Source organism: Mercenaria mercenaria, chromosome 11 (genome assembly GCF_021730395.1).
Source record: "Mercenaria mercenaria strain notata chromosome 11, MADL_Memer_1, whole genome shotgun sequence".
NCBI lineage: Eukaryota > Metazoa > Mollusca > Bivalvia > Venerida > Veneridae > Mercenaria > Mercenaria mercenaria.
Window position 1 is genome coordinate 2,412,305 of NC_069371.1, and position 26,479 is coordinate 2,438,783.

The following is a 26,479-nucleotide window of genomic DNA, read 5'->3' on the forward strand; positions in this document are numbered from 1 at the left end:
TTCTCCTGTCCTTATGTTTGCATTCTCCTGTCCTTACGTTTGTATGGTTAGAATACTGGACCAGTTCTGTCCTTATGTTTGCATTCTCCTGTCCTTACGTTTGTATGGTTAGAAGTACTGGGCCAGTTCTCCTGTCCTTATGTGTGTATTCTCCTGTCCTTATGTTTGTATGGTTAGAAGTACTGGACCTGTTCTCCTGTCCTTATGTTTGTATGGTTAGAAGTACTGGACCATGTGAAATTTACTGGACTACCCTACTGGACTACCCTACAATATGGAGTGAAACTACCGGTAATAGCTATTTCCCATCATCACTAATTAACAGACAAAAATAAAATTTTAATGTTTATATAATTTTAATTTACTACTTTGCAGTTCATAAACAGATTCTAGACCATGATACTGACATTTCATCAAAAAGGCCCATGGCCAAAAATACCAAAGGCCCCAACCCTCTGAACATAGCGATATAATCCCTGGAAAGGAAAATGAATGTATCAACTATCATGACAGCTATGGACGTTTTTAGTGTCCAAATTATTGTTGACTGAAAGGTGGACTTGCCAAAAAATATGGTTGTGTTGATGTTTTTCTATTTTCCTGACTTACACAGGTAATTTAAGCAAACACATCACTTTCAAGAAGCTTTCCTTAAATGAAAATGTTTGTTTCTTTAGTGACAAAGACATACAATATTGTCTAACTAAAGATCCGACCTCTCCTAATCATATATAGTGATAAACACCATCCCCCCATTTTCCGAAAAAAAATTAAATTTATATTTTAATTAAGGTCTTAAGTGATGGTCCTAAGTGAATAACAGATGTATGGTGCATTTATATTTACTTAAAAATGTAAAAAAACCCCAACATTATAGGGCCTTAATAAATGCCACCTTTTTGTAAAATGTAATGTCCCTTGGGACATTAATAAGGGAATATACTTTAACCTCTGTGATAATTTGATACTAAATATGCCAATTTACAACTGTAAAAAGTATGCTTAAATTCTATATCATAAAAATCTTTCAATATGTAAAAATGACATCTAAATTTTTATTTTTCAATAGACTCTAATTTTTGTTAAAAACATGCTACATGTACTTTAGCTGCAGTGCCCTTAGCCAATCATCAAGCAGCCCTATACTTTTGGGCAATATTCTCTGTCTATCTTTTATTATGTGAATTCGCAAATTGTGCTTCTGAACAAAAGATTTTCCACAAATTCCACAGAAAAACTTTGGCGGTAGATGAATCTTAAAATGTTTTTTCATGTCTTGTTTCACTTTGAAAGTTTTCGAGCATTCAGGACAAGGAAATGGTTTCTCCTCCATGTGATATTTTTTGTGTGTTGTTAACAAATCAGCTCGTTTGAATTTCTTTCCACACTGCTCACAGTTGTGTGGCTTTTGATCTGAAAAATAAACAGACAATTTTTTAAACACAGATGTTTTAACACTTACTATAATGCCAATATCTTGCAAACTATTGGAAGTAAAATTTTGAAATTTAGCAGTTAAACAAGAGGGCCATGATAGCCCTAGATTACTCCCGAGTTTCACAGCCCTGCTTAATGGCGTATGCTAGAATTCAGGCGAAATTTTTCCCAATAACAGAATCTCTTCAAACTTTGGATATTAAAGGACAATCATCTAAGAAACAAAAATATGCAATAAAAATCATAGGTCACCAGTATTGAAAAAGTTATCTGCCCTTGAAAACAGCATTTTCCCCAAAAATGTTCGCCCAATCTCATATACAGGGAATTCTAGCGTACGCCTTCAAACTGTTTTGGCAAAGGGTCATGTAGGAAAATATCTACTGATCACTCCTGTGAAGCTTTGTCAAAATCCAGCCAGCAGTTTGACCTGTGAAAGCTGCATGGACAAGATTTTTCTATCTTTAGCTCTGGTGGACATTTTGTGCAGCAAAGCTGAATGTGTCAGCGATATGCACAATTAGGCTTGGTACTGATCACTCCTGTGAAGTTTCGTCGAAATCCAGCCAGCAGTTTGACCTGTGAAAGCCGGATTTTTTTCCCAATTTTTAGCCCTTGCAGCCATTTTGTGCAGTGAAGTGGAACATGTTGGCAATATGCACAACAGCCTTGGTACTGTTCACTCGTGTGAAGTTTGTCAAAATCCGGCCAGCAGTTTGACCTGTGACAGTTTTGTTTGTTTGTTTTGGGTTTAACGCCGTTTTTCAACAGTATTTCAGTCATGTAACGGCGGGCAGTTAACCTAACCAGTGTTCCTGGATTCTGTACCAGTACAAACCTGTTCTCCGCAAGTAACTGCCAACTTCCCCACATGAATCAGAGTTGGAGGACTAATGATTTCAGACACAATGTCGTTTATCAAATAGTCACGGAGAACATACGCCCAGCCCGACGATCGAACTCGCGACCCCGCGATCCGTAGACCAACGCTCTACCTACTGAGCTAAGCGGGCGGTTGACCTGTGACAGTGACAGCCTGACAAGCTTAATGCAGATGAAAAGACAGATGGATGGATGGATCTGAAGGAACCTGGTAGATGGTCACCCAAGAACAATTGCTGTCAAATATTTTTGGAATCGCATCTGCGGCTTCAGAGAAGATTTTTAAAGTCTTCCATATAGCCACGTGAGGAAAGCTAACCCCTTTCCACGATGGCGACATTTCTAGTAAAGGCAAGCTTTATTTAACGTGTCACAGATCTATGACCAACATCTAACACAAGCTACAAAGTTCTTGTCTGACAAACTAGGTATCAAGTTACAGATACTTACCTGAGCTTATTTTCCCTCCTAGTACAGCCCTATTTTGAAATTGGGCCAGAAGTTTCTGAGAGGAACATTTTGCAAAATGCATGTCAGAGTTAAGGGACTTGATGCTATCAGCTAGTTTTATAACCCCGAAGACACATGTGAAGTTTCAATTCAATATCTGCATTAGTTTTGGAGATAGTAACTTGCATGTGAAACTTTAACCAGGATTTTCCAAGTCCAAACGGGGGCATAATTTTCTCAAAATACAGGTCTAAGTTATGGGACTTGACCCAGTGAGGTTGGTAATTAATCTAGACAAAGAAAAAATAAGTTTCAAATCTATATGCTTTTAAGTACATGTAATAGCTGTATGTAGTTGCACGCAAAACTTCAACCAGGATGTTCTAAGTCCAAAAGCGGGCATAATTTGGCCAAAATGCAGGTCAGAGTTAAGGGACTTGATGCTATCAGCTAGTTTTATAACCCCGAAGTCATATGTGAAGTTTCAATTCAATATCTGCATTAGTTTTGGAGATAGTAACTTGCATGTGAAACTTTAACCAGGATTTTCTAAGTCCAAACGGGGGCATAATTTTCTTAAAATACATGTCAGAGTTATGGGACTTGATGCTATTAGCTAGTTTTATAACCCCGAAGACACATGTGAAGTCCAAAAGTGGGCATAATTTGCTCAAAATACTTGTCAGAGTTATGGAACCTGACCCAGTGAGGTTGGTAATTGACCAAGAAAAAGTAAGTTTCAAAGCTATATGCCTATAAATGATAGCTGTATGTACTTGCATGCAAAACTTTAACCAAGGTGTGATGCTGACGCCAGGGTGAGTAGAATAGCTAGACTATTCTTGGAATAGTTGAGCTAAAAACAAACCTTAATTGAATTGAGCTATATACAGCTTTTAGTCTGTAGCATGTTTTGTCTGCTCTTAAATAGAAAGTTTCTTTTATTGACTTCTGAAATACAGCTGTTAATCAGTCCATAACAAATCTGATTTGATGTGGTAGATGTCTTAAACCGTTTTCTAAAAACGCATTAGTGTTCTTTTTCAGTTCAGTGTTTTACCATCTATTTGCTTTTAACTAGCTTTTAGGCCTAGGCCAAGATTAACATATGTATTTCAGGTTTAACCAATTTGTATGTATAACTCATGTACTATTTATAAACTTGATTTGCTAATGTTGTAACTCTTTTAATAGGTACATCTTTATTATGTATTAAATATACTATTGTTATTTATGTCGGTCAATAGCTATACATAGCTAATGTTGTCTGTATATTTAACACTGACTTTAAATAAAATTTGTATCTTGTATCCTGTATATACCTGAATGTGTTTTCAAATTCATCTTGAACACTGCCTCATATTTGAATTTCATAGGGCAAACCGGACACAGAATATTTCTCTCTTTGATGTGGATTTGCCTGAAATAGATTTAATAGTTGTATTTTAGTACATGTATACAATATGTGCAATTTGATAGTGGAAAGAAACCCCAATAGGTATTGCCATATTCCAAGAAAACTAATCTAATTTTACAGTAGTTTATGGATGGATGTGTATATAACTGTACAACAGATACGTACATAGAACTAAATACATGAAGCAAAATTAAGTACCCGAAATCAAATGCAAACTGAATTGCATTACATCTGAGGAATGCCGTTAAATGTGCACAAATGCTAAAAGTATACATAGAGGAAAATTCTGAATAGTAATGGAAATATACCATTATAAGTCATATTAAATGAGACAAGCAATAAAAGTCACACATCAGAAATGGCAAAATTATAAACTGTTACCATAGGAACCATATTTTTGATATTACAATAACACAAGAGCTGTGTGTAAAAACAAGCAATTATGTCATGATTGCCTGTCCCAGGCAAGTGGATACCTGATTTTGTCTGCCATGATTTTTGACCTGACTAAAACATCAGAGGTCATCTACTGACTACAGGCAAACATGTTAAGACTGTTGATGGCGAAAACATTCTCCAACAGGTCAGATGCAACCGTTTCCAGTCTAGAGGTCACTGTGACCTTGACATCTGGTCTACTGACTCCAAAAATAGTAGGGGCAATCTACTGACCACAATCATCATATGAAATTTGATTACTGTGGGTCAAAGCATCCTTAAGTTATTGTGTGGAAACCATCTTCAGTATAGGGCACTAGGACCTTCACATTTGACCTACTGACCCATAAAAAAATAGGTGATCTAATGATCACAGGCAATCATCATGAAGTTTTATGACTAAACATCAAGGAATTCTTTAGTAATTGAGCAGAAACTACTCAATGGCACCTACTAAAGAAAATAAAAATGTGTTTACATATAAATTCAGTTCTTGTTGTGTGACAATATTGCAGGGTAGTATTAAACTAAGAACTTTACACATCTAACATAATTATATTCACTATACTTAATTTTTAAAGCTGTGTGTTGCTTCCATTTTAATTCATTTATTATCAATATCTATCTTGGTTGTGCAACTTAGTTAGGCAAAGGGAGGTAATAATAACTTTACAAACTTGTATTTCTAATGAATGTGTAATATCTAATGTAAATCTTTAATAAATATAAAACAACAGTTCTTATATTAAAATAATTGTAGGCTTTTAAAATACGTTTATCAAGTTTAATAATCATATAGATTCTACATCAGATCTTATTTTCATTATTTTGGGAATGCCACTAACACCGGTGGAACTGAGAAAATGCCCTTAGAATAGTTGTTTAAGTTGGGAAAATTATAATGTAATAATATACACAAGTTAGAATATAGGAAAACAGCTTTCATTGCCTTAGTTAGATGGCTTCATCATATGATGAAATTATATCTATTCTCTAAACTGCAGCTTGAAATTAACTGGTTTATTTACAGTATGCATAAATTAAGGTCATTTGTGAGATTCAGCCATTTTTGTTGACTTTGATTTTTTGGTATTTTCAGAAAAATCAAAGTCAACAGAAATGGCTGAAAGTTAAAATTGACCTTTATGTAATACGTTAGTGTTTAATAATGTGTATTTACAAAGTTTAATAAGCTACGAGCAGCTCAGCCGCGAGGCTGATTTAGTTTGTAAATGCACATTAGAGAGTTTGAGATTTCAACCTTCGCCTTCCCCTTCAAAGTCTCTTGCGAAGTTAACGTATGAAGTTGAAGTTCGATTAAAATTACTTGTGATTTCAAACTTTAGAACGAACCTTACTTCATTTAATCCGCCCTTTCAATTTATCCGTAATTATGATAGTTTTTTTCGGGCATTTTGATATCAACGGTATAAAACGGTATTGTAATGCTTAAACATTTTCAACTGTCCAACAGGGCAGGGCTTTACAAGAGGTTTTAAAAATGAAAATTAAATAAAAACATTTCAATTAATATAATTATCGCATGGATATTAGTGCGATTACGATAAAAAAGCGAAACACTGAACAATGTAAAAACTCGTTGGTGTTGCTCCAAACATTTAGATTTTATATAAAATGATGTCAGTATACAATGTACGATTGTACATCATACATGAGAGGAAATAAAAATGATAATCATATCAACGTATTTTATTGTTGATGGTGTTCTTGAAAGATGATGCAGTTAATATTTTTCAAATAAAAACATGAAACAGCAACTATTACATATGCATTTGTCGAAATACTTCTAAATTAAGTTAAATATATGCGATAAAGCAAACACAAAAGGCATGAACATAAAATATAAAGGACAGATTCATCCGTCATGCTGTTGACTAGTATTTCATAGTTTTTCTTAAAGGTTTTTTCACTTTGAATTGGTACTTTGTACATCGAATTCTTTAAAAGATGCGTTTTACTTGTAGACACTCATAAACAATGTACCTGATGAAAATTTAACCTTTTAAAAGATATGTTTATAACATGAGCCAATATACACAAGTTATGAATACATTCAACAAGCGAACTGAAACAAATGTAAGATACCCTCGTGATATCATACGTTTTGGCATCATAACACTCTGCATGACTCTGTATAATCTCAGACAGCACAATATACTCGTGCCAAGTCACCATGTGTCTAGGGAAACAGTCAAGAAATGTTAGGCGGAGACGGAAATTGTCGCACAAAATAACATGTGGGCATATACATGTATTTGTTTGAATATACTATTTTATAAGTAAAGCATGTGCAGATCCAGGAATTTCGGTGGGTCACACCGAGTTTCAAGACCGATTTTCTTTGTAAAATGTAAGAATCAAAGTGGGGACTGACCCACAATGCCCCTCTGCCAGGCTCTGGGTCCATGCATGTAAAGAATGGAGTTATCCCATACGGCTAACAGGAAGCTTCTCGCATCATGATATCACAGATCTGAAATTGATACTTCAGAAGAATTTTCCGTCTTACTAGTACCATTTTATGTTTATAATTAAAACGCAACTGTCGTATAAAGTGTCAGGGAGAAACGGATTGTTTTTATCTGGAAGTGAAAATAAAATGTTCCACCAAATGATAATCGCGCGTAATTATTTATTTTCATGTAAAATGACTGTCCTGCCATGTGCCTCAATCCAGATTTCAGTCTTTGATGCCAAGTATGTGGACAGAGTAGATGAAAAAATACTGAAGTTTTGACTTTCGTGATATCACATCTTCGGACGTTCAAAACTTCACTTCATACGACAAAAAGGCCCATCTAGTATAATCAATACCGCCTGGGGACACAATTATGCCATAGAAGTTAAAGTTTGAACAAAATCTCAATGCTTCTCAAAATCAGTTGATAACTTCATACTTCCAGGTTCAATTCAATGCATTTAGTTAAAATTATTAGCCATACAAAACTTCATTATTCTAATACTTATTGATAGTGTTTCACATCAAATTTAGTCTAATTATACATAATAAATTATGGATAATCGAATAACTTAATAAGCAGAAATCCTGAAACAAAGCTTTTTATTTCACATAGTAATAAAGAGAAGTCTTAGGCTTACTTGATATTACATGGAAAACTTTAGTAGCAACGTCTGATATAAATAAAATACACGCATATCGGTGACGTGTAACCCCAAATATATATGAGAGACGTTGAAGGGGGAGGCGAATGTGGAAATCTCAAACTCTCTATTAATAAACATTAACCTACTTAATGTTTGAAATTATTTTTGTTTCCGGAGGACATCAGAGCGAATAAAATCAATAATACACCTCTTGACCCTTCTATCATGTCTATACTGTTGTACTTGGTGGATAATTAGAATAGTCCAGAAACACTTACCAATAAAACTTACACAGTTGAATCAATCTCTACTACATGCAATTCGGGACCATAGCCAATTATTATGTTTTGAAACACCAGCAACGTCTTTCTGCGCTGCACACTCCAAGGGAAATCTCAGTCTTGCTTTGTTCTGTGTTCAGGCTATCACCCCGTAGGCCATCCCAGACTGTAAGCCGGCACTGCACTACACATGACTATCCTGATTAATAAACAACTGCAAGTTAATGCCGATTTACTAAAATAAAATTCCCGAAAATTTCAAAAGTACTGCTGAAAGTACTGCAATGCCATTGGACAAACAATAATTTCAAACACTAATTAGCATACCATTAGTAGGCCTAACTCAATTACTTTCAAGCTGCGATTTTGAGCACAGACACTTGGGGGTCAGCACCCCCTCCGAATCCGCCCCTGCCAACCTTCAGTCAATATATTTTTGTCTTTAACAAACTGAGCACATGCCTCGATCATATAACAACTTCTCTTACCATTTCAACATGTTTAAAGAACTCCCATATTCTCTGAGCATTGATAGAATATGGGAGTTTTTTAAACACGTTGAAATGGTAACAGAAGTTGTTGTATGATCGAGACATGTGCTCAGTTTGTTTTAAAAGATGAAAATATATTGGCTGAAGGTTGGCAGGGGCGGATTCGGAGGGGGTGCTGACCCCCTAGTGTCTGTGATTTTGAGTCTAAATATAATTTTAGCAGTTTTCAAACACTTAATCTGTAATTCTATAGATCGGAAAATCTGTAGATTTATAGATTATCTGTAAATTTATAATCTGTAAATAGGCCACTTTCCTAGACCAAAGAGCTATTAAACAGGTCCCAGAAAAGTCACAAGTTACGGTAGCTATATAGCTAAATCTAGCTATACATAGCTAGAAGTAGCTATAAAACCGAAAGCAATAATGCAAAAGATGTCAAAATCAAATGCAAAATGGTCATAATCACGTCCAAATAGTTTATAAGATGAAGGACAATTGCAAAAATCCAATTATTTTTGCGGTCACATTTTCATTAAATGCAGCAGTATTTTGCGATAAATCATTGGTAAATGTTTCACTTGTGAGAATCATCGTAGCATAAGACAAATTTAGTAATGACTTTTCGCAGAAATTTGCAACATGTATTAAAACAGAAACTACATAGATCTCCGTTCTTTGTGATTGTCTTTTGTCTCATAAACTGTTTGAATGGGATAACAACTATTTTATATTTGATATTGACATAATTATGTTGAACAATTGTTATTGATTTTATAGCTGTTTCTAGCTATATATAGCTAGATTTAGCTATATAGCTAATTCATGACTTTTCTGGGACCTGTTAAAATAAATTATACTTCTCTGCCCAGACATGTTAATAGTCTGTTTATCTATCTTCCGTTCACGTCAAATCCCTTGCGGGAACGTAGACGTTTAGCGCGTCAAAATCAAAAAGAGAAAGAATATAGTGATAAAAATTTAGAGTGGAAGAAACTAAAAATAACTTTGGTGATATAACAAGGTTAAGACTTGAGTTTGCAGGATAACTAGGGCGAGGCATGTTCAAGGCTGCAAACTGCAGCACTGAACCACAGGGGTTCGCCTCATGCCTAGGTCCAGGCCCTACCCTATAAGAAAAACTAGGGTAGGGCCTGGACCTAGGCATGAGCCGAACCCCTGTGCACTGAACTGCTCTAGGGTAGGGAGGTGGGCGACATTGGGGGGAAGGTGTTACACTGTTCTCGGAAAATAAGAAAACTTGTATTTTATTAAACCTAAATGCCGGTATGACTGAATAGCGAAATCTAGTAGATTTCGCGAAATCTAATCAAATTAGCGAAATCTAGACATAAATGTAAACTAATGAATATTTTTAAAAATCCTTTTAAGCTTTTATTAAAAGGATAAATCTACGTGTGCATGTCAATTTTCAAGAAAAAATATTTATATTTAGGGTGGTTTTGAAGCGAAAAACGTATACGGGTCTAGATTTCGCCCGATTCTACATCCGTGGAAATCTCAAGTGCCAGGTAAAATCAAGACATAAAATTTAAAGTGATGAATTTTCTTTTTAAATCATTTTAGGCTTTTATTAAGAATATATTTCTAAGTTTGCATGTCAATTTTTAAGAAAAAATATTTATATATTATAAGGTGGTTTTGAAACGAAAAACGTATACGGGTGTTGATTTCACCACATTCTATATACGCAGAAATTTCAAATGACAGGCAAAAGCAAGACATAAAATTTAAAGTGATGATCTTTTAAAAAAATCCTTTAAATCTTTTATTCAGAATATATTTCTGCGTGTGAATGTCAATTTTCAAGAAAAAAATATTTATATAAAGTTTGGTTTTAAAACGAAAAACTTATATGGCTGTTGATTTCGCCAGATTTTATATGCGAAGAAATCTCAAGTGACAGGCAAAATCAAGACATACAATCTAAAGTGATGAATACTTTTTAAAATCCTTTCAAGCTTTTATTAAGAATATATTTCTACTGTGCATGTCAATTTTCAAGAAAAAATATTTATACTTAGTATTAATTAGAAACGAAAAATATATACGAGTGATGATTTTGCCAGATGGTCAGTGACATGCAAAATTAAGTCATAAAATTTAAAGTGATGGATTTTCTTTTTAAATCATTTTTAGGCTTTTATTAAGGTATAGGTCCATGTTTCGGAGAAAAAAAGTTCGAACGTTATCAAATCATAGAAAGAAAGCATGGTTTTTCATGAAACTATAACAGCATATAAAACATTTATATTATTGTACAAAACCATTGTCAATTTATTCATATATGTTTTGAATTCCGGAAAGGGACTACATGAAGGGGCCACACTTCTGGACAGTCCAGCGCCTTTAAAAACTCACCATTTTTAAAAAGCTGTTACATGTCTTCGTTTTGATGCATGAAAAATGTTTCTATAAGTTGTGCAGGGGTAAAAATTTAAACTTGTTTAGATGTGGCTGTAAACAGGCTAGTTTGGCCAGATTATGATAGAAGATGACAATTTCAGTGCAATTTAGCAGAGAAAAAGAAGAAAAACTAAAAATATTTCAAAATCACTGTTTTGGGTGTATTTTTTTCAAAAAATGCATATTTATTGACTAAATATTGGTATGTTTTAGGTGTCAGGGGTGAGTTTGGGTATATTTTACAGTAACAGTGTGTGATTTGAGTGCAGTTTATGGTAAAACTTGATAAAATATGGCAAAAATAAGCTCAAGCAAGGAAAAGTGGTCAAAAATGATGTCGCGACAGCTTTTTTCCAGGAAATTTGGCGCGCTAGCATACGTTACTGAAAAAGCCATAAAACCTTGAAAATTGATTGTATCAAACTGAAACTGGTATTTTTTTCATGCATTTAGGTTACTGGTACAATTTAAGTGAAAATAACACATTTTGAGTATGAAAAATGTTTCTATAAGTTGTGCAGGGGTAAAAATTTAAACTTGTTTAGATGTGGCTGTAAACAGGCTAGTTTGGCCAGATTATGATAGAAGATGACAATTTCAGTGCAATTTAGCAGAGAAAAAGAAGAAAAACTAAAAATATTTCAAAATCACTGTTTTGGGTGTATTTTTTTCAAAAAATGCATATTTATTGACTAAATATTGGTATGTTTTAGGTGTCAGGGGTGAGTTTGGGTATATTTTACAGTAACAGTGTGTGATTTGAGTGCAGTTTATGGTAAAACTTGATAAAATATGGCAAAAATAAGCTCAAGCAAGGAAAAGTGGTCAAAAATGATGTCGCGACAGCTTTTTTCCTGGAAATTTGGCGCGCTAGCATACGTTACTGAAAAAGCCATAAAACCTTGAAAATTGATTCTATCAAACTGAAACTGTTTTTTTTTCATGCATTTAAGTTACTGGTACAATTTAAGTGAAAATAACACATTTTGAGTATGAAAAATGTTTCTTTAAGGACGGCTTACACCAAACCGGAAGTGACTACTCAGTGTTACATGTGAAGTAGTCCAAAATGTAGTTCCATGCTATGGATGAAATCTGGTATAATGAGTGACATGAGGAGGTGACAGTTAAATTTTTGGCTTCTGTTTATTGCTTATAGTATTGAGAATAGATCTAGACCATTTTCATTGTAAATTTCTTGGAATAAGTTTTATTCTTTGCAAAAAATGTCTACCTACGCGTAACTGCTAAACGGCTGTTTTCTTGGGGGCATTTTTAGAGGGTGATGTTTCTCAGAACAGATTATTTTTCTTATATTCAACATAACATGTCAATATTTTTCTATTTTTAATAGGAAGACATGTTATACTAAATGATCATATATGGTTTTCATATCATTGAAATGCTCTAAAGTGCTGAAAATGAGGTCTGAATGTTTTGTTATTAATATGAAATAAATAAGGAATTGAATTGGTAGAATGTAACCAATAAATTCTTTACAAATGGCATTCTTATTTAAAGGGGGACAACTCATTTAGAATATTTTAAGTATCCAACTCTGTGGGACAGAACAGTAAAACACGTATTGGACTGATAAGTTGTATGTCAAGATGCTGTTCATTCGCTAAAAAAATCTGTTGTTTTGTGATATACAGCTAAACCTTAAGAATATATTTTCTAAGTTTGCATGTCAATTTTCAAGAAAAAATATTTATATTTAGGGTGGTTTTGAAGCGAAAAACACAATTATACGGGCCTAGATTTCGCCCGATTCTACATGCGCGGAAATCTCAAGTGACAGGTCATAAAATTTAAAGTGATGGATATTTTTTGAAAATCCTTCTAAGCTTTTATCAAGAATATATTTCTATGTGCGCATGTCAATTTTCAGGAAAAAATATTTATATTTAGTATGATTAATAAACGAAAAACCTATGCGGATGTTGATTTCGTCAGAATTTATATGCGCTGAAATCTCAACTGAGAGGCAAAATCAACTCTTTAAATTTTAAGAAATGAAATTTCAGTCGTGTAATTTAAATATTATTAAAAATATCGCAGTTATAGTCGTGACCGATTTTAAAAGTCTATGACTGTATAATCAGTACACTAATATTTAAACATCACTTGGATTTGAAATTAAGATTTTATCATGACGAAAATAATCTCAGATGTATCTAAATAATGCGATTGTGTTTTACGCTCGTTCCAACAATTTTCACGGAACTGTAATATGTTGATATACAGAGACTATAATTTTCTACAAAAAATTGATTTCTGTAAGTTAAATATTTTCAACACAATATACACAAGAACTAATCTTACCTCACAGAAGATACAACGGTCGTCACACTGGTCGGCACATACAGTTGATTAATTAATCAAATTAAATTTAATCCAATTAGTTAAGCGGGGGTAAACGATAACTCAATTAAAGATGGTTTTCTCACACGTTTAAAGAGGTGCGAAATGCATCAGGTAATCATTCGGTCAAAATTGTGCCGATTTATATCATCCGACAATTATTAGTTTATTATGTAACAAACAGTAATTATTTAGATTTGCAATTTATTTTTCATTAACACATTTTCCATATGAAAACGTCTTTCTAAGAATTAAATTGAAGTTATATGGCCCATTTTCTTAATGTCATTCATATATGCATTCTTTCTCCAATCATTGGCGAATACAATCTCTTTCAGGTATTAAAAAATTTAGATTATGATTGATAAATATGACACGTGCAAACATAATTATATAAAATTGACATGCAAACGTAGATTTATACTTTTAACACAAGCGTTAAAGGATTTTTAAAAATATTCATTAGTTTACATTTTATGTCTAGAGTTCGCTAATTTGATTAGATTTCGCGAAATCTACTAGATTTCGCTATTCAGTCATACCCCCTAAATGCTGGTAAACATACAAAGTAGCAAAACTCTTATAAAACAAAAAATCTCTAAAATGACAAACCGTTTTCCTTTCAGCAAATGGAGGGTATGTTGGTGTATTACGCTGCACAGTTCTGTTGTGTCTACTTTTTGTAAACAAATGACAACTTTGTTTCCAAGGGGAGCAACTTTGTATATCTAATAAATTTGTCAAATTATCTCGATCAGTCTTGGATCTGAATTCATCATAAAATTTCTACTTAAGATGATATCGGATCCATATAGTTATTCTTATATTACTCATCAAGATTGTGATAGCAGACATGTAACGAAACCTGTAACGAGACATTCTTAAAGATCGTGTAATTAAAAGTTACTTCCCTTAGTTTTGTGTGCGCCATTTGCTTGCAAGTAGTGGGCGATGTGTGTGACTTAGATGATATGGCAAGTTTTTTAGGCATATTCTTGCTTAAAAATAAAGTTGAAAAGTTTTAGATGTAAGTGAGTTTGCTTCTAAAATGATGAAATGTTATAATGAGGTCTGCAGTGTTTGTTTTTCACTGTTTTATGGAATTTTAGTTCTGGCTGCCATAACTTAACAGGCTGGTAACATTGCCCGATCGGGCTTACGACACAAAAAGTAATATTTCTTGACAAATAGTGAAGATATTTCTTTCAAACTTGGTCCATTTATTAAGCATTACATATAATGCTTATCAAGGTAGAAATAACTTTGTTGCCTTCAGTTTAGTAAGAATTACTTCCCTTTTTCAGATATTTATGATGCATAATTTTTGAAGTCCAAAACAATTATGTTTTAATGCAATGTTTAAAACAGAAAAGGGTTCAATGGCTTTCTATTGCTCCAAACTTGTGCGCCAACACCTTTATTCTATATATTTAGGGTAAATACTTTGTTTCTAGTGCAGATGTATGAGCATTTTTTTTAGAACTAACATTTCTCTATAACGTTGTAAGTGAAAGCAGAGTAAAATGTATACATTCATGTACTAGCGCAATAATTTAGAACATTAGAAAGCCATTTAACCCTTTTTTGTTTTAAACTTAGCATTAGAACATTGCTTTTTTGGACTTCAAAAATTATGCGTCATAAAAATCTGAAAAGGGGAAATAATTCTACCAAACCTGAAGGCAACCAAGTTATTTTTATTCTAATTTGTATCATTTGTTATGCTTAATAAATGGACCAAGTTTGAAAGAAATATCTTCATTATTTTTCAAGAAATATTACTTTTTGTGTCATAAGCCTGATGGGGCAATGTTACCAGCCTGCTTAACTTTAGTTAAATCTACGTTAAAACTCACATGTAATTTTCTAATATATAACTGATGCTTGTTCTGGTCCAATGTGGCAGGGGGAGTCCAGGATTTACTATTTGGCTGTTATTCCATCAGTCCTCCTTTCATTAATCTCTTCCATTGCACACGGACAAGACAAATTAATACGCATAGTATTGTGTACTACGCCTTGAGAAAATAGTTCGTTTAACTACGATTTAGTTAAATCTACGTTAATACTCACATGTAATTTTCTAATATATAACTGATGCTTCATTTAGAGGTATGTACATTGCAGCAGTGATGCCTTCACTCTAAACGATGAAATCCAACATATATATAAGTGATGTCTTCACTCAACAGAGAAATCCGATATATATAAATAAGTCGATCTTGCTTTCTGTATAGATCCATATGACAAAACAAGTTTGTGTTAATTATATAACGTAACTCAACAACAGTCAACTATAATCATGTATATTATATTATGTTCAAAGAGTTTATGCTCTTACAACTTTACTGTTTGTGCATTCATAAGTTTAGAAGTGAAATTTTCTGGAACACGACCGTATACTTAGTGATTCATGAAAACTTCTTTTGTTTTCCATCTACCTACTTTCATAACAGTTTCAGGCAATGTACCAGTCATTACTGCTAAAGTGGCGCCTGTAGGCCTAAACGATTTTGCCGAAAAGCCTTGATCACATAATCCTGCAAGTTGAATACTTTCCTCTAAAATGTTAGCTATTGTATCCGCACCGGTTGAATTGTAAGGAACTCTCAATGACAAGAACAGTGGCTTATCTGCCTGTGACCGTAAGTGTTCTGTTTTGCATATGTAAGTTTTGAGACAGTCTACTGGGTCACACCTGATATCCTCTGTTGGCGGAATATTAACTTCAAAGCCTTGCCGATTGGTATCATTCTTAATGCCCCAAAAATATATAGTCATTGATCCATCCGTTTCAAATTTGACATCGTCTGTTGACATGACTATTGGTGACAATAACATACTACTTGTATTAAAACGTTTCCTTTTTGGAGCCAGGTCTGAAGGCCTACACATTGTAACTAAAGCTAGTAAAGTTATTGCTTCCAACAGTAATTGTTTTATAGTAAGACTGTTATTTGAACCCATTGCTTGAAAAAGTTGATTAAATGCCTCTATAGGCGTCGGCTTTTGCCTATGCATAGGCTGCTGTGTGGAAGTTTTTATAAGTGCAGTGACTAATCGCTGGATATCTGCATCTAGTGCTGGTGAAACTTTTCCTAGTCCCTGGAATAACATATTTATTGCAGCAATACTGGTTTTAAGAATCGACTCCGGCCTGTGTGAATTATCAGATACTTTGCATAAAAATTCAGCTAAAGACACTAGAATTGCTATTATCCGCAAACGATACTCCTTTTGAATCACAAAATTCAATGTACTTTTTAATACACGAGTTGTAAATAACTAAAGTGGATTCAGCTATAGAATGTACAGATTGTTTTGCAGCCCTAATTGGCCATCCTTTACATCTAAATCAAGTTGCCCAGAGACTCTCCAGGCATAAATTTCCCAAAGTCTGTTTTTCAATGGTTCTTGCACTGGACCTATTGCAATAACTGTCCTGTTTGACAACGGTAACTTGACCGGATGCTCCACCGTCATTGAGAGCAACTCCTGAAACCAAGACTGAGCTTCCCATTTTGGTGCGATGATGGTTGCTACTGCGCGCTGTTGTTTGATTACTTTTAATATCTTTGGTATAAGAGCGAACGGCGGGTTCACGTAATTGTTCAGTTGACCCCAATCTGTTTGAGCTAATGCATCGATTCCGGAAGTGTGAGGATCGTAAAACATTGAGTTGTATATTGGCAACTGAGCTGACGTTATGGATGCGAATCTGTCGATATCGTGGGGACCCCATATCTGATCTAAGAACTGAAACAACCTTGGATGAAGCATCCATTCGTACGTAGATCGGATTCTGGACAGATAGTCTGCTTGCCAATTCTTGCTGCCCGAGATATATTTGGCGGAAATGTGCATGTTCATGTCTATTGCCTCTAGGTGAATTGACCTGGCTACTGTGTCTAAATGTTGAATCGCACCGCCCATGCCGTTGATCATAGCAACTGTCGTTATATTGGCCGATAAAATTTGTCCTTTTTGAATGATAGAATTGCCATGAAAACCACAAGTAACTCTCGGTAATTGGAACTTTTGTGTGTTGTGCTGTCGATCCAAAATCCTTGAGCCTGTTTTCCAGGAATCCATCCGCCCCAGCCAATGTGAGAAGCGTAAGTGACTCACTGAATGTCAATTTGATTATCAACTACAAAGTATGCGTTCCAACTCGCAACTGAATCATACCACCAAGTTAAATCGTTATATGTAAATGTATCTAAAGTTAATATATCTTGCCATCTTGTTCTGGTTCCTATAAGTCTGTATAAATTTCTCAACAACAACTTTGCTGGCAAAATGCACTTATACATTGATATACACTGTCCGGCAATTCTCGCTAAACTACGCGCAGAACCTTGTTTTTTTAAACAAAAGACGTTTGATATCTTTTAGTAGTTTTCGGATTCTGTCTTTGGTTATTCTAATAACTGTATGTTCACCTGTATTGTCTATAATATAGCCAATGTGTTTTTTACACAAAGACGGCTCCAAATCTGATTTTTTTAAAATTAACACACCATCCTAAATCTTGTAAAGTTTGTAAGAAAATATCTCTGTGCTGATAGATATGCGACTCCTGTGCTAGGAGAATGAAATCATCAACATAAACGACTATTTTTATACCTTGCGCTCTTAAGAATGATATTACTGGTCGTAATATTTTGCAGAAAAAATACGGACTACAACAATGGCCGAACGGTAAAACTTTCCACCTATAGTAAGAATCCAAAAACTTAAATCCTAACAAGTCTTGGTGATCTGAATTTACTGGAATATGGAAAAACCCATTTTTCAAATCAGCTGTAATAATATAATCTTTTGGCTTTACCAAACTGATAACAGAGTTTATATCTTCGTTTTTGAACTTAGGCGATGAACACTTAGAGTTTAAGTACCTCAAGTCTGTAATTAACCGAAAATTACCACTCTTTTTAGGTATACAATTAATTGGTGAAATGCACTTTGGTTTATAATCACATTTTTCAATATGCCCAAGCAATAATAAACTACATAATTCTAAATGCAAGAAGTCTGTCTCCTTTTGCGAAAATCGCCTGTTTGAAAATTCAAAAGTATCTATCTCTGCAATAAACAGAAAAGTGACACCATTCTTTAACCAATTTATAATTTGAGGAGATGTACCAATGTCAAACCATGTTTGAATATTGCTTTGTAAAGTATTTCTCATAACTACTGCTCTGAATCACTATTTTGTCCCCTTAAACTTGGCGTACGGAATCTATTAGCCTGCACTGATGAAAACAGATCATCACGTCTGTCTCGATAATCTGGACGATAATAACTACGTCTTGGGTAGAACCCCCTATTGTAAGATGGTTGGTATTGTGAATGACCACGAGCTGGAAAACGTGGCTGATATCTGTTACTAATACTGGACAGTCGGCTGCCACACGCACGTTGTTTATACACTGTCTATCAAAACCAGAATTTCCCTTTTGTAATGACCTAAATAATTGAGCTGTAGAATCGTCAAATTTGCCTTTTACCAATAATGCAGCGTATTCTTCTTGTAAATACCGTATATTTGCTGTTAACGTTGTTACGATTGGCTCAATATCCAGCGGTTCATTATCCTTTGATCTACTTATTAACTTGATAACTGTATTATGAAGCAAATATTTGCCAATTTTCTTATACACTGCATTTTCTATAAAATTTCAAATAATATTTAATATTTACAGAATACCTACATATTTAGTATCAAAATGTTTGTCTTTTAAAGTTAAAGTTGATTTAATAATTAGTTTTTGTAAATTCTTATGTTTATTTCAATCATTGGAAATTTTCATTTTCTTTTACTTAAAGAAAATTAAATAAGTGTCAGGTTATGTTAAGCTGACTCTCAAAGTCTCAAAAAGATTGTTAAGCCAGGAAGCCAAGCTGTCAACTTGTAAAACTGCTATTATTTGTTTTTCCTGTTCTTCTGTTTAATCATTAAGCCTGCCAAATATTGTGTTGTAATAACTAAATAATTACTTAAGCCATATGTGTAAAAATGTCACATGTCATTTCACATAACCAATGAGAATTCATATATTTTAACATGATGTTTCTTTTAATTTTAAATAGCATATTCTTGCACTTTACTCTTAGATGACAAAGTAGAAGGTGTTCCTTCATAAAGATTAACTTTACTATTTTTATTTGTGGTGTTCCACATGGACTATTGTGTTTGAACTTTTGTTTGTGTTCCAACACATTTCTGGTGAACCAGATAAACTTCTGTTGTGCTTAAATATTGGAACTTTATTGAATTAAAACAGATAAACTACACTGGACTTGATTTATTTTCAATGTAGTGCGATTCGCCGCATAATAACTGTTTCGACATATCGACCGCATTTAGTAATCACATTCAATACTGGCTGATCATCCCGTTTAATTCCAGACCTAGAGTCATGCAATTTCAAATGAGATGGCAAAATAACCTTATCAGCTGATGCTTTTATCACGTTGAATTTCTCCTGTACGTCATCTGATACAGGACTTTCGGCTGCGGCCGTAATAGGGTCGGGACCGAAGATATCACCAGTGGCCTGGTTTGGCGAATTTATTTCCCTTGCCTGGTCTGGCAAATGCAAAGATGGCGGACGGAACTGAACATGCGAACTACTTTCAAACTGTTCATTTGTTTCTTTAAGCTCTAAACGGTATAGACGTTTCTCTAAACGTCTTACAATATCATATAGCTTAACCCGTTCCCAGGGATCACTTTTGGCAGACACTATTATGAGATTAATTCCCATTTGCCTTGAATCAATGAGATTTTTGACAAAATGAATGGGATTTTTTCTTTTTATAATGGGATTTTACATCGGCAGATAGCTTTTATTACACTGAAAAACAAACATCTGTTTATTTTTAAGAACAATTATCTTGTAAATAAACGAAACATATCCTTTCAGAGACACCTTTTACAACTCTAAAATTCAGTGCCAGGAATTGCTGAATAGGTTGATGAAAGTTGTAACCAAGTCTTGGGTCCACATGCATTTTTCTCCTAATGATTTTACTTCAAAGCTGCTTTGTCAAAGTTGAAGTTCAGTTATGTTTTAATCTTTTTGGACTTGATACACTTCCATTAGGTCAAAACAATTTTAAAGTCGAACTTATATATGACCCTACCCTGAACCATTTCGTTTGGAAATTCGGGCGTTCAGCGTTTTTTATGAAGGGACTTCACCGGAGGTTTCTCCACCATCTTGTTATTCTCATCGCTATTCATCTGCGCGAATGAATGCAGAAAGTTTGTCCTTCCAAATGCTTAAATTTCTGTTTCAGTGGTATTTGAAACATCGCGAAAACAGATTATTTTTGTCTGGTAGTCATAATCATCGGACGCTCTATGGAGATAAAAGCGAAATTCAAGCGCCTAAATGAACGTCATACGAAAATGAAGTAACGGCAAGACCGCATTTCAGCGAAAAGTTGCAATTTCGGCAAAAGATCTACGGCCACGCGGATGCGATTTTTAAGCGCATTTGAGCAAAATTTATGCGATTTTCACCAAAATAATGCGAGAATATCGCGAAATCGCGGCCAAAAGTGATCCCTGCGTTCCTGAGTATCACCATAACTAAGCGTTTCATCTAACACTTCTTCTGGATTTTCTTGATTTTTCATCCTCCAGCTTACCTGGACTCCCCGGTGAAATTGCACACGGACAAGACAACTTAATACGCGTAGTATTGTGTACTACGCCTTGAGAAAATAGTTCGTTTAACTACGATGACGCTGTTTTTATTTTCTGATGGTTGTGTCCATTAACAGCATATAAACATCTCTGAGCTGAATTTTTTTAGCTAATGGAATTTCAAAATGTATAAGGCCTATGCCATTTTGAAATTATCGTATGAATTAGGTGGGTGGGGTACATGATATTATTTCTGAGGAATTTCGAAGTTACTGTAAAAGTTTAATTAAAAAAGTAAGTGGGAAAAGTTATCAGGGTATCAAGACATTACACCTCCGGGACAATACACCCTAGGACTTTACACCTCCCTTATTTATGCTATATAGATATCTATTGTGTAGGCAATGATAATTATTGATTATTCAAGTTATAATTCACCGAGTCTCAACGTAAGCGTTGACCGGTGGTATAACTACGTGCGAGCAGGTCGCTTTTTGCGGTTGTTTTCACCAGTCAAGGTAATATTTTCCTTCGCAGTTTTTTCATTTTTAAAGCTTTGTTATTAAGAAATGGCCGAGGATGACCTACAATGGACGCGCTTTGATGGTGATGTATTGAAATTTTCATGTCATTTGTATTTTTTTCTAACATTCAGGAAATATTCACTAAAAAAACACGTATTTGGATACCATACCGTAGTTTTCTCGCTTTAAATGGATAAATTACTGTTAAAATGTCCTGTAATTTAGTTATACATGTACGATATACCCACGTTAACAGATCGCTCACCGTTATATGCAGTTTAAAAATCACATAGCCCAGCAAAACCCGGCCGCCGGCGAAGGTGCTGTCTTACATCCGAGTCGGTGGTACACCAAAATAAAAATGCATACGTACGAGCTGGTGGAATTTAAGAAAAACGATATATTCAAGACTTTTCAGGATCCGACAGTGGACAAAATGCATTTTTATCGATATATAGACTACCATTTCTTGTTTCTTCGTTGTGCACAGTCATTTTAACATATGTCAGGTTCATACTCGAAGCCTGTAGTAAATAATAATGAATTAAAGGGGGGCGGGGGACAGTAGCTGTGCAATAAATAAATTGTATGCGTAAAAAGAGAGCACTATATCAGCAAAAGAAAGTATTTACTAAATGTCACATTAAAATAGTATAGATATTTCGCGATTAAAAAAATCACGACAAAATGACATTTTTTTTGATGATTTTTGTATCAAAATTTACCACAGCTGGCAAACATTTTTCAAAACCTTATACCAACGCTACAAAAATTCAAGACTTATAAAAGACGTGTAATAAATATGTTTTATTCATAACTTCTATGTAATATATTGACATTCTGTGTGACACAGTTACGTAGGTTTTCTTCGTTCAATACAACAGCCAGTTTTTAAACACATGACCAGTTTTTGACCCTTCAACTGACAGCACTATACCCTTTTGAGGCCCAGGCTAGAGTGCCATAAAACATTTTATTTAACATGGTCATTCTTTTCAACATAAACTTCCTAATAATTGTTCATAACAAGGAGCTGCGTTCAATAAACGCTTGATGCCCCCATTGGGATCCTTGTCGATAGATTTTGCACCTAAGTCCAAAACGAGGTCAAGGTCAAACTGAGGTCAGGTGATGTTTGAAGGAATGGTCACAGGTTACATCTGCATTAGTATCAAGTCATTCTAGTTAGGGGTATTGATGCTAGACGAAACGGTCCCATTTGGTTAACCAAGAGATGGCCCATATAAAGCAACCTAAGTCCAAAATGAGGTCAAGGTCAAACTGAGGTCAGATGATGCCTGAAGATGAGGAATGGTCACAGGTTACATCTGCCTTAGTATCAAGTCACTCTAGTAAGGGGTATTGATGCTAAACGAAACGGTCCCATTTGGTTAACCTCGTACGGACGGACGAACGAACGAACGAACGGACGGACAGGAAATCACTATTTGCCTCCCGCATCAGTAGATGCTGGGGGCATAAAAAGAAAAGGCCTTCATCTTGATAGGGCACTACTGTCCATGTTATTCGACCTGGCGGGGCGGAGTTAAATTCTGATTTGTGCGAATGCTGGTAACGAGCAAAATACGCAGAGCAATATATTTCTAGATGGCCACTGAATAAGAAATCTGGTTGCAGAATATACTATATATCCAGCGCAATAACGCAGTGGAACATCGCGAAACCCACCCCGGCAAGTCCAATTACAATCGTACGGAATGTTGGTGGCGATTTCCCGTGCAAAAAATGTAGTTATTGCCTTATATATAATAGTAAATGATCAATGAAATGTTTGATGTTACTCAATCGCTATTGGGTAAAATCTATGTAGAACAAAGAAATAAACTTTCTAAATTGTAGAAAAAGAAAATTGATTTACTTTCAGTGTTGGTATGACCTAATTATGAACCTGTATCCAATTTCACCAAAATCAAGCGTTTGGTTAATAAAAAATTGAGATTTTTTCGTGTCATTTTGAATCGCAAAACATCTAAAACTTAAAAAGTATACATTTATATAAAACAAGTGAGTATAACTGGGACCAAAAGCTGCCACTAGACTAATGTCAGTGCTTGATAGTTAACTATTAACTATCTTCATTGAAAGGTTTTGGTCAAAACAAAGTCATTTAAATCAAGTGATTTCTTTAAATCGATAAAGTAGCATAATTCTATGAGAACCACATGAAACAGTAACTGAAATTTAAATTGCACAATCAAATATTAGTCAGGATGGTTCACAGAGTCTTTACAGTTAAAACTTTCCAATATACATTTATTTATATTTCCATTTCTCGTGCAGCTCGTGTTTTACGTACACTCCTTTTCAATAATAGGTTGTGTCTTATTATGTATTATAATGCAAAGGTCAACCACCGGGGTCAAGTTGCTTCCACTATACTTCAATTACTTTTCTCCCAAACGTTACTTGCAATATTTACACCTATTAATATACTGAGCTAATCTAGAAACACAACATTTTTCAAAATATATATACATGTACAAGGATTGTGTGAAAGAAAAACGAGGGAAAAAACGTTGCGTATCAAGATGTACTTAGCTTTTAATAGGGTCAACTGTGGTTTAACTGTACTGTAAGCGTAGACACATAAGCAAATGATAGTCTGGCGATCGCGAAGAAAACATTACTATTCGGTCACAAAATCCTGCTAAATGCGCTAAATGACTGTGTACAATGATGCGTTAAATGACTGTGCACAACGAAGAAACATGAAATGGTAGTCTATATATCGATAAAAATGCATTTTGTCCACTGTCGGATCCTGAAAAGTCTTGAAAATATCGTTTTTCTTAAATTCCACCAGCTCGTACGTATGCATTTTTATTTTGGTGTACCACCGACTCGGACGTAAGACAGCACCTTCGCCGACGGCCGGGTTTTGCCGGGCTATGTGATTTTTAAACTGCATATAACGGTGAGCGATCTGTTAACGTGGGTATATCGTACATGTATAACTAAATTACAGGACATTTTAACAGTAATTTATCCATTTAAAGCGAGAAAACTACGGTATGGTATCCAAATACGTGTTTTTTAGTGAATATTTCCTGAATGTTAGAAAAAAATACAAATGACATGAAAAATTCAATACATCACCGTCAAAGCGCGTCCATTGTAGGTCATCCTCGGCCAATTTTTGATAACAAAGCTTTAAAAATGAAAAAACTGTGAAGGAAAATATTACCTTGACTGGTGAAAACAACTGCAAAAAGCGACCTGCTCGCACGTAATTATACCACCGGTCAACGCTTACGTTGAGACTCGGTGTAATTGATTTGATTAAATAGAAAGTGTTCTTCACACTTCTAATTGATAATTAATCTTGTAGCTATGTATAATATTAAATACTGTTGATGGTAAATCAAATACATTGAGATGCTGTTAAAGAAATAAAAGTTAATTGTGTATTTTTTGTAGACTCTTGACACAAAATATTAAGCTTAACCCAATAGATTTTAATTCTTTTGTAAGTGTTTTAAGAATGAATGCTGGTGCAAAATTTTGTCAAACCCTTAGCGAAATGCAGTGGCATTGAAACATCATTGAATTACCATTTATTTTTTGGGAAAGTAACCATTGAAATACCATTTTTATTCACATATACATTATAGTGCAGTCATTGAAAATTATTGAAAAACCATCGAAACACCATTGAATTAGCATTGAAATGGGCCGAAATATGCAAATGAGCTCTCTTTAAAAAAATGCAATTTCAATGATTTTTAATGGTATTTCAATGGAAGAATTCTAATAGAAAATAATGGTATTTCAATGGTAAATCAATGAAAAAAAATGGTACTTTAATCATGCTAAATAAAGATCAAAAGAAAAGTGGGGGTCATGTTTGATGCAAGAAAAATATTTTCAGTCAAACACGCAAACTGCAAAATCAGCTAAAAAATGAGACCCAAAATTATAGTGGTGGTGTATGATCTAAGTTTTCATGAAAAATTCTGTCATGTTGTTATTTCATTATGAAAATGCTACCTACATCATAGTACATGTCAAGCATAGATCTGTCATGTGATTTTCGCCAAAAAATGCAAAGAAAATAAAGAAAATAGCTCTACAGAGCAAAAAAAACTGAGGACTATTTGTATCCACCATTATGGGACTACCTTTTTTTCGCGCCATTTTTAGCTCATCTGAGCATGAAGTGCTCAAGGTGAGCTTTTGTGATCGCCCTGTGTCCGTCATCCGTCTGTCGTCTGTCCGTCATCAACAATTTGACTGTTAACACTCTAGAGGTCACAATTTTAGCCCAATCTTAATGAAACTTGGTCAGAATGTTACCCTCAATAAAATTTTGGACGAGTTCGATATTGGGTCATCTGGGTTCAAAAACTAGGTCACCAGGTCAAATCTAAGGAAAAGATTGTTAACACTCTAGAGGCCACATTTATGACTGTATCTTCATGAAACTTGGCCAGAATGTTAATCTTGATGATCTTTAGGTCAAGTTTGAATCTGGGTCAGGTGGGGTCAAAAACTAGGTCACCAGGTCAGATCAAAGGAAAAGCTTGTTAACACTCTAGAGGCGACATTTATGACTTATGAAACTTAGTCAGAATGTTAATCTTGATGATCTTTAGGTCAAGTTTTGAATCTGGGTCATGTGGGATCAAAAACTAGGTCACCAGGTCAAATCAAAGGTAAAGCTTGTTATCACTTTAGAGGCCACATTTATGTATATATCTTGATGAACCTTGGTCAGAATGTTAACCTTGATGATCGTTAGGTCAAGTTCAAATCTGGAATAGGTGGGGTCAAAAACTAGGTCACCAGGTCAAATCAAAGGAAAAGCTAGTTAACACGCTATAAGCCACATTTATGACATATCTTAATGACACTTGATCAGACTGTTAATCTTGATAATCTTAGGTCAAGTTTAAATCCGGGTCAGGTTGGGTCAAAAACAAGGTCACCAGATCATATTAAAGGAAAAGCTTGTTAACACTCTAGAG

The 26,479-nt window shown here is 34.5% G+C and overlaps 1 protein-coding gene and 1 long non-coding RNA gene across 2 annotated transcripts in view; one reads left to right on the plus strand and one right to left on the minus strand.

The window, feature by feature from the left end:
• Positions 1–343: 343 nt before the first annotated feature.
• Positions 344–13,990, minus strand: LOC128546974 (gastrula zinc finger protein XlCGF49.1-like). Its single transcript, XM_053518402.1, has 3 exons — positions 13,926–13,990; positions 4,092–4,189; positions 344–1,413 (listed from the first exon to the last, which is right to left on the minus strand). Exons 2-3 carry the CDS (start codon positions 4,141–4,143, stop codon positions 1,094–1,096), a joined length of 372 nt encoding a protein of 123 aa, XP_053374377.1. The 5' UTR covers positions 4,144–4,189; positions 13,926–13,990; the 3' UTR covers positions 344–1,093.
• Positions 13,991–14,243: 253 nt separating this feature from the next.
• The window catches only part of LOC128546975 (uncharacterized), a 37,509-nt gene continuing 25,273 nt past the window's right edge, over positions 14,244–26,479 (plus strand). Inside the window, exon 1 of the long non-coding RNA XR_008366239.1 lies at positions 14,244–14,340. This is a non-coding gene — a long non-coding RNA (uncharacterized LOC128546975). The remainder of the gene's footprint in view (positions 14,341–26,479) is intronic.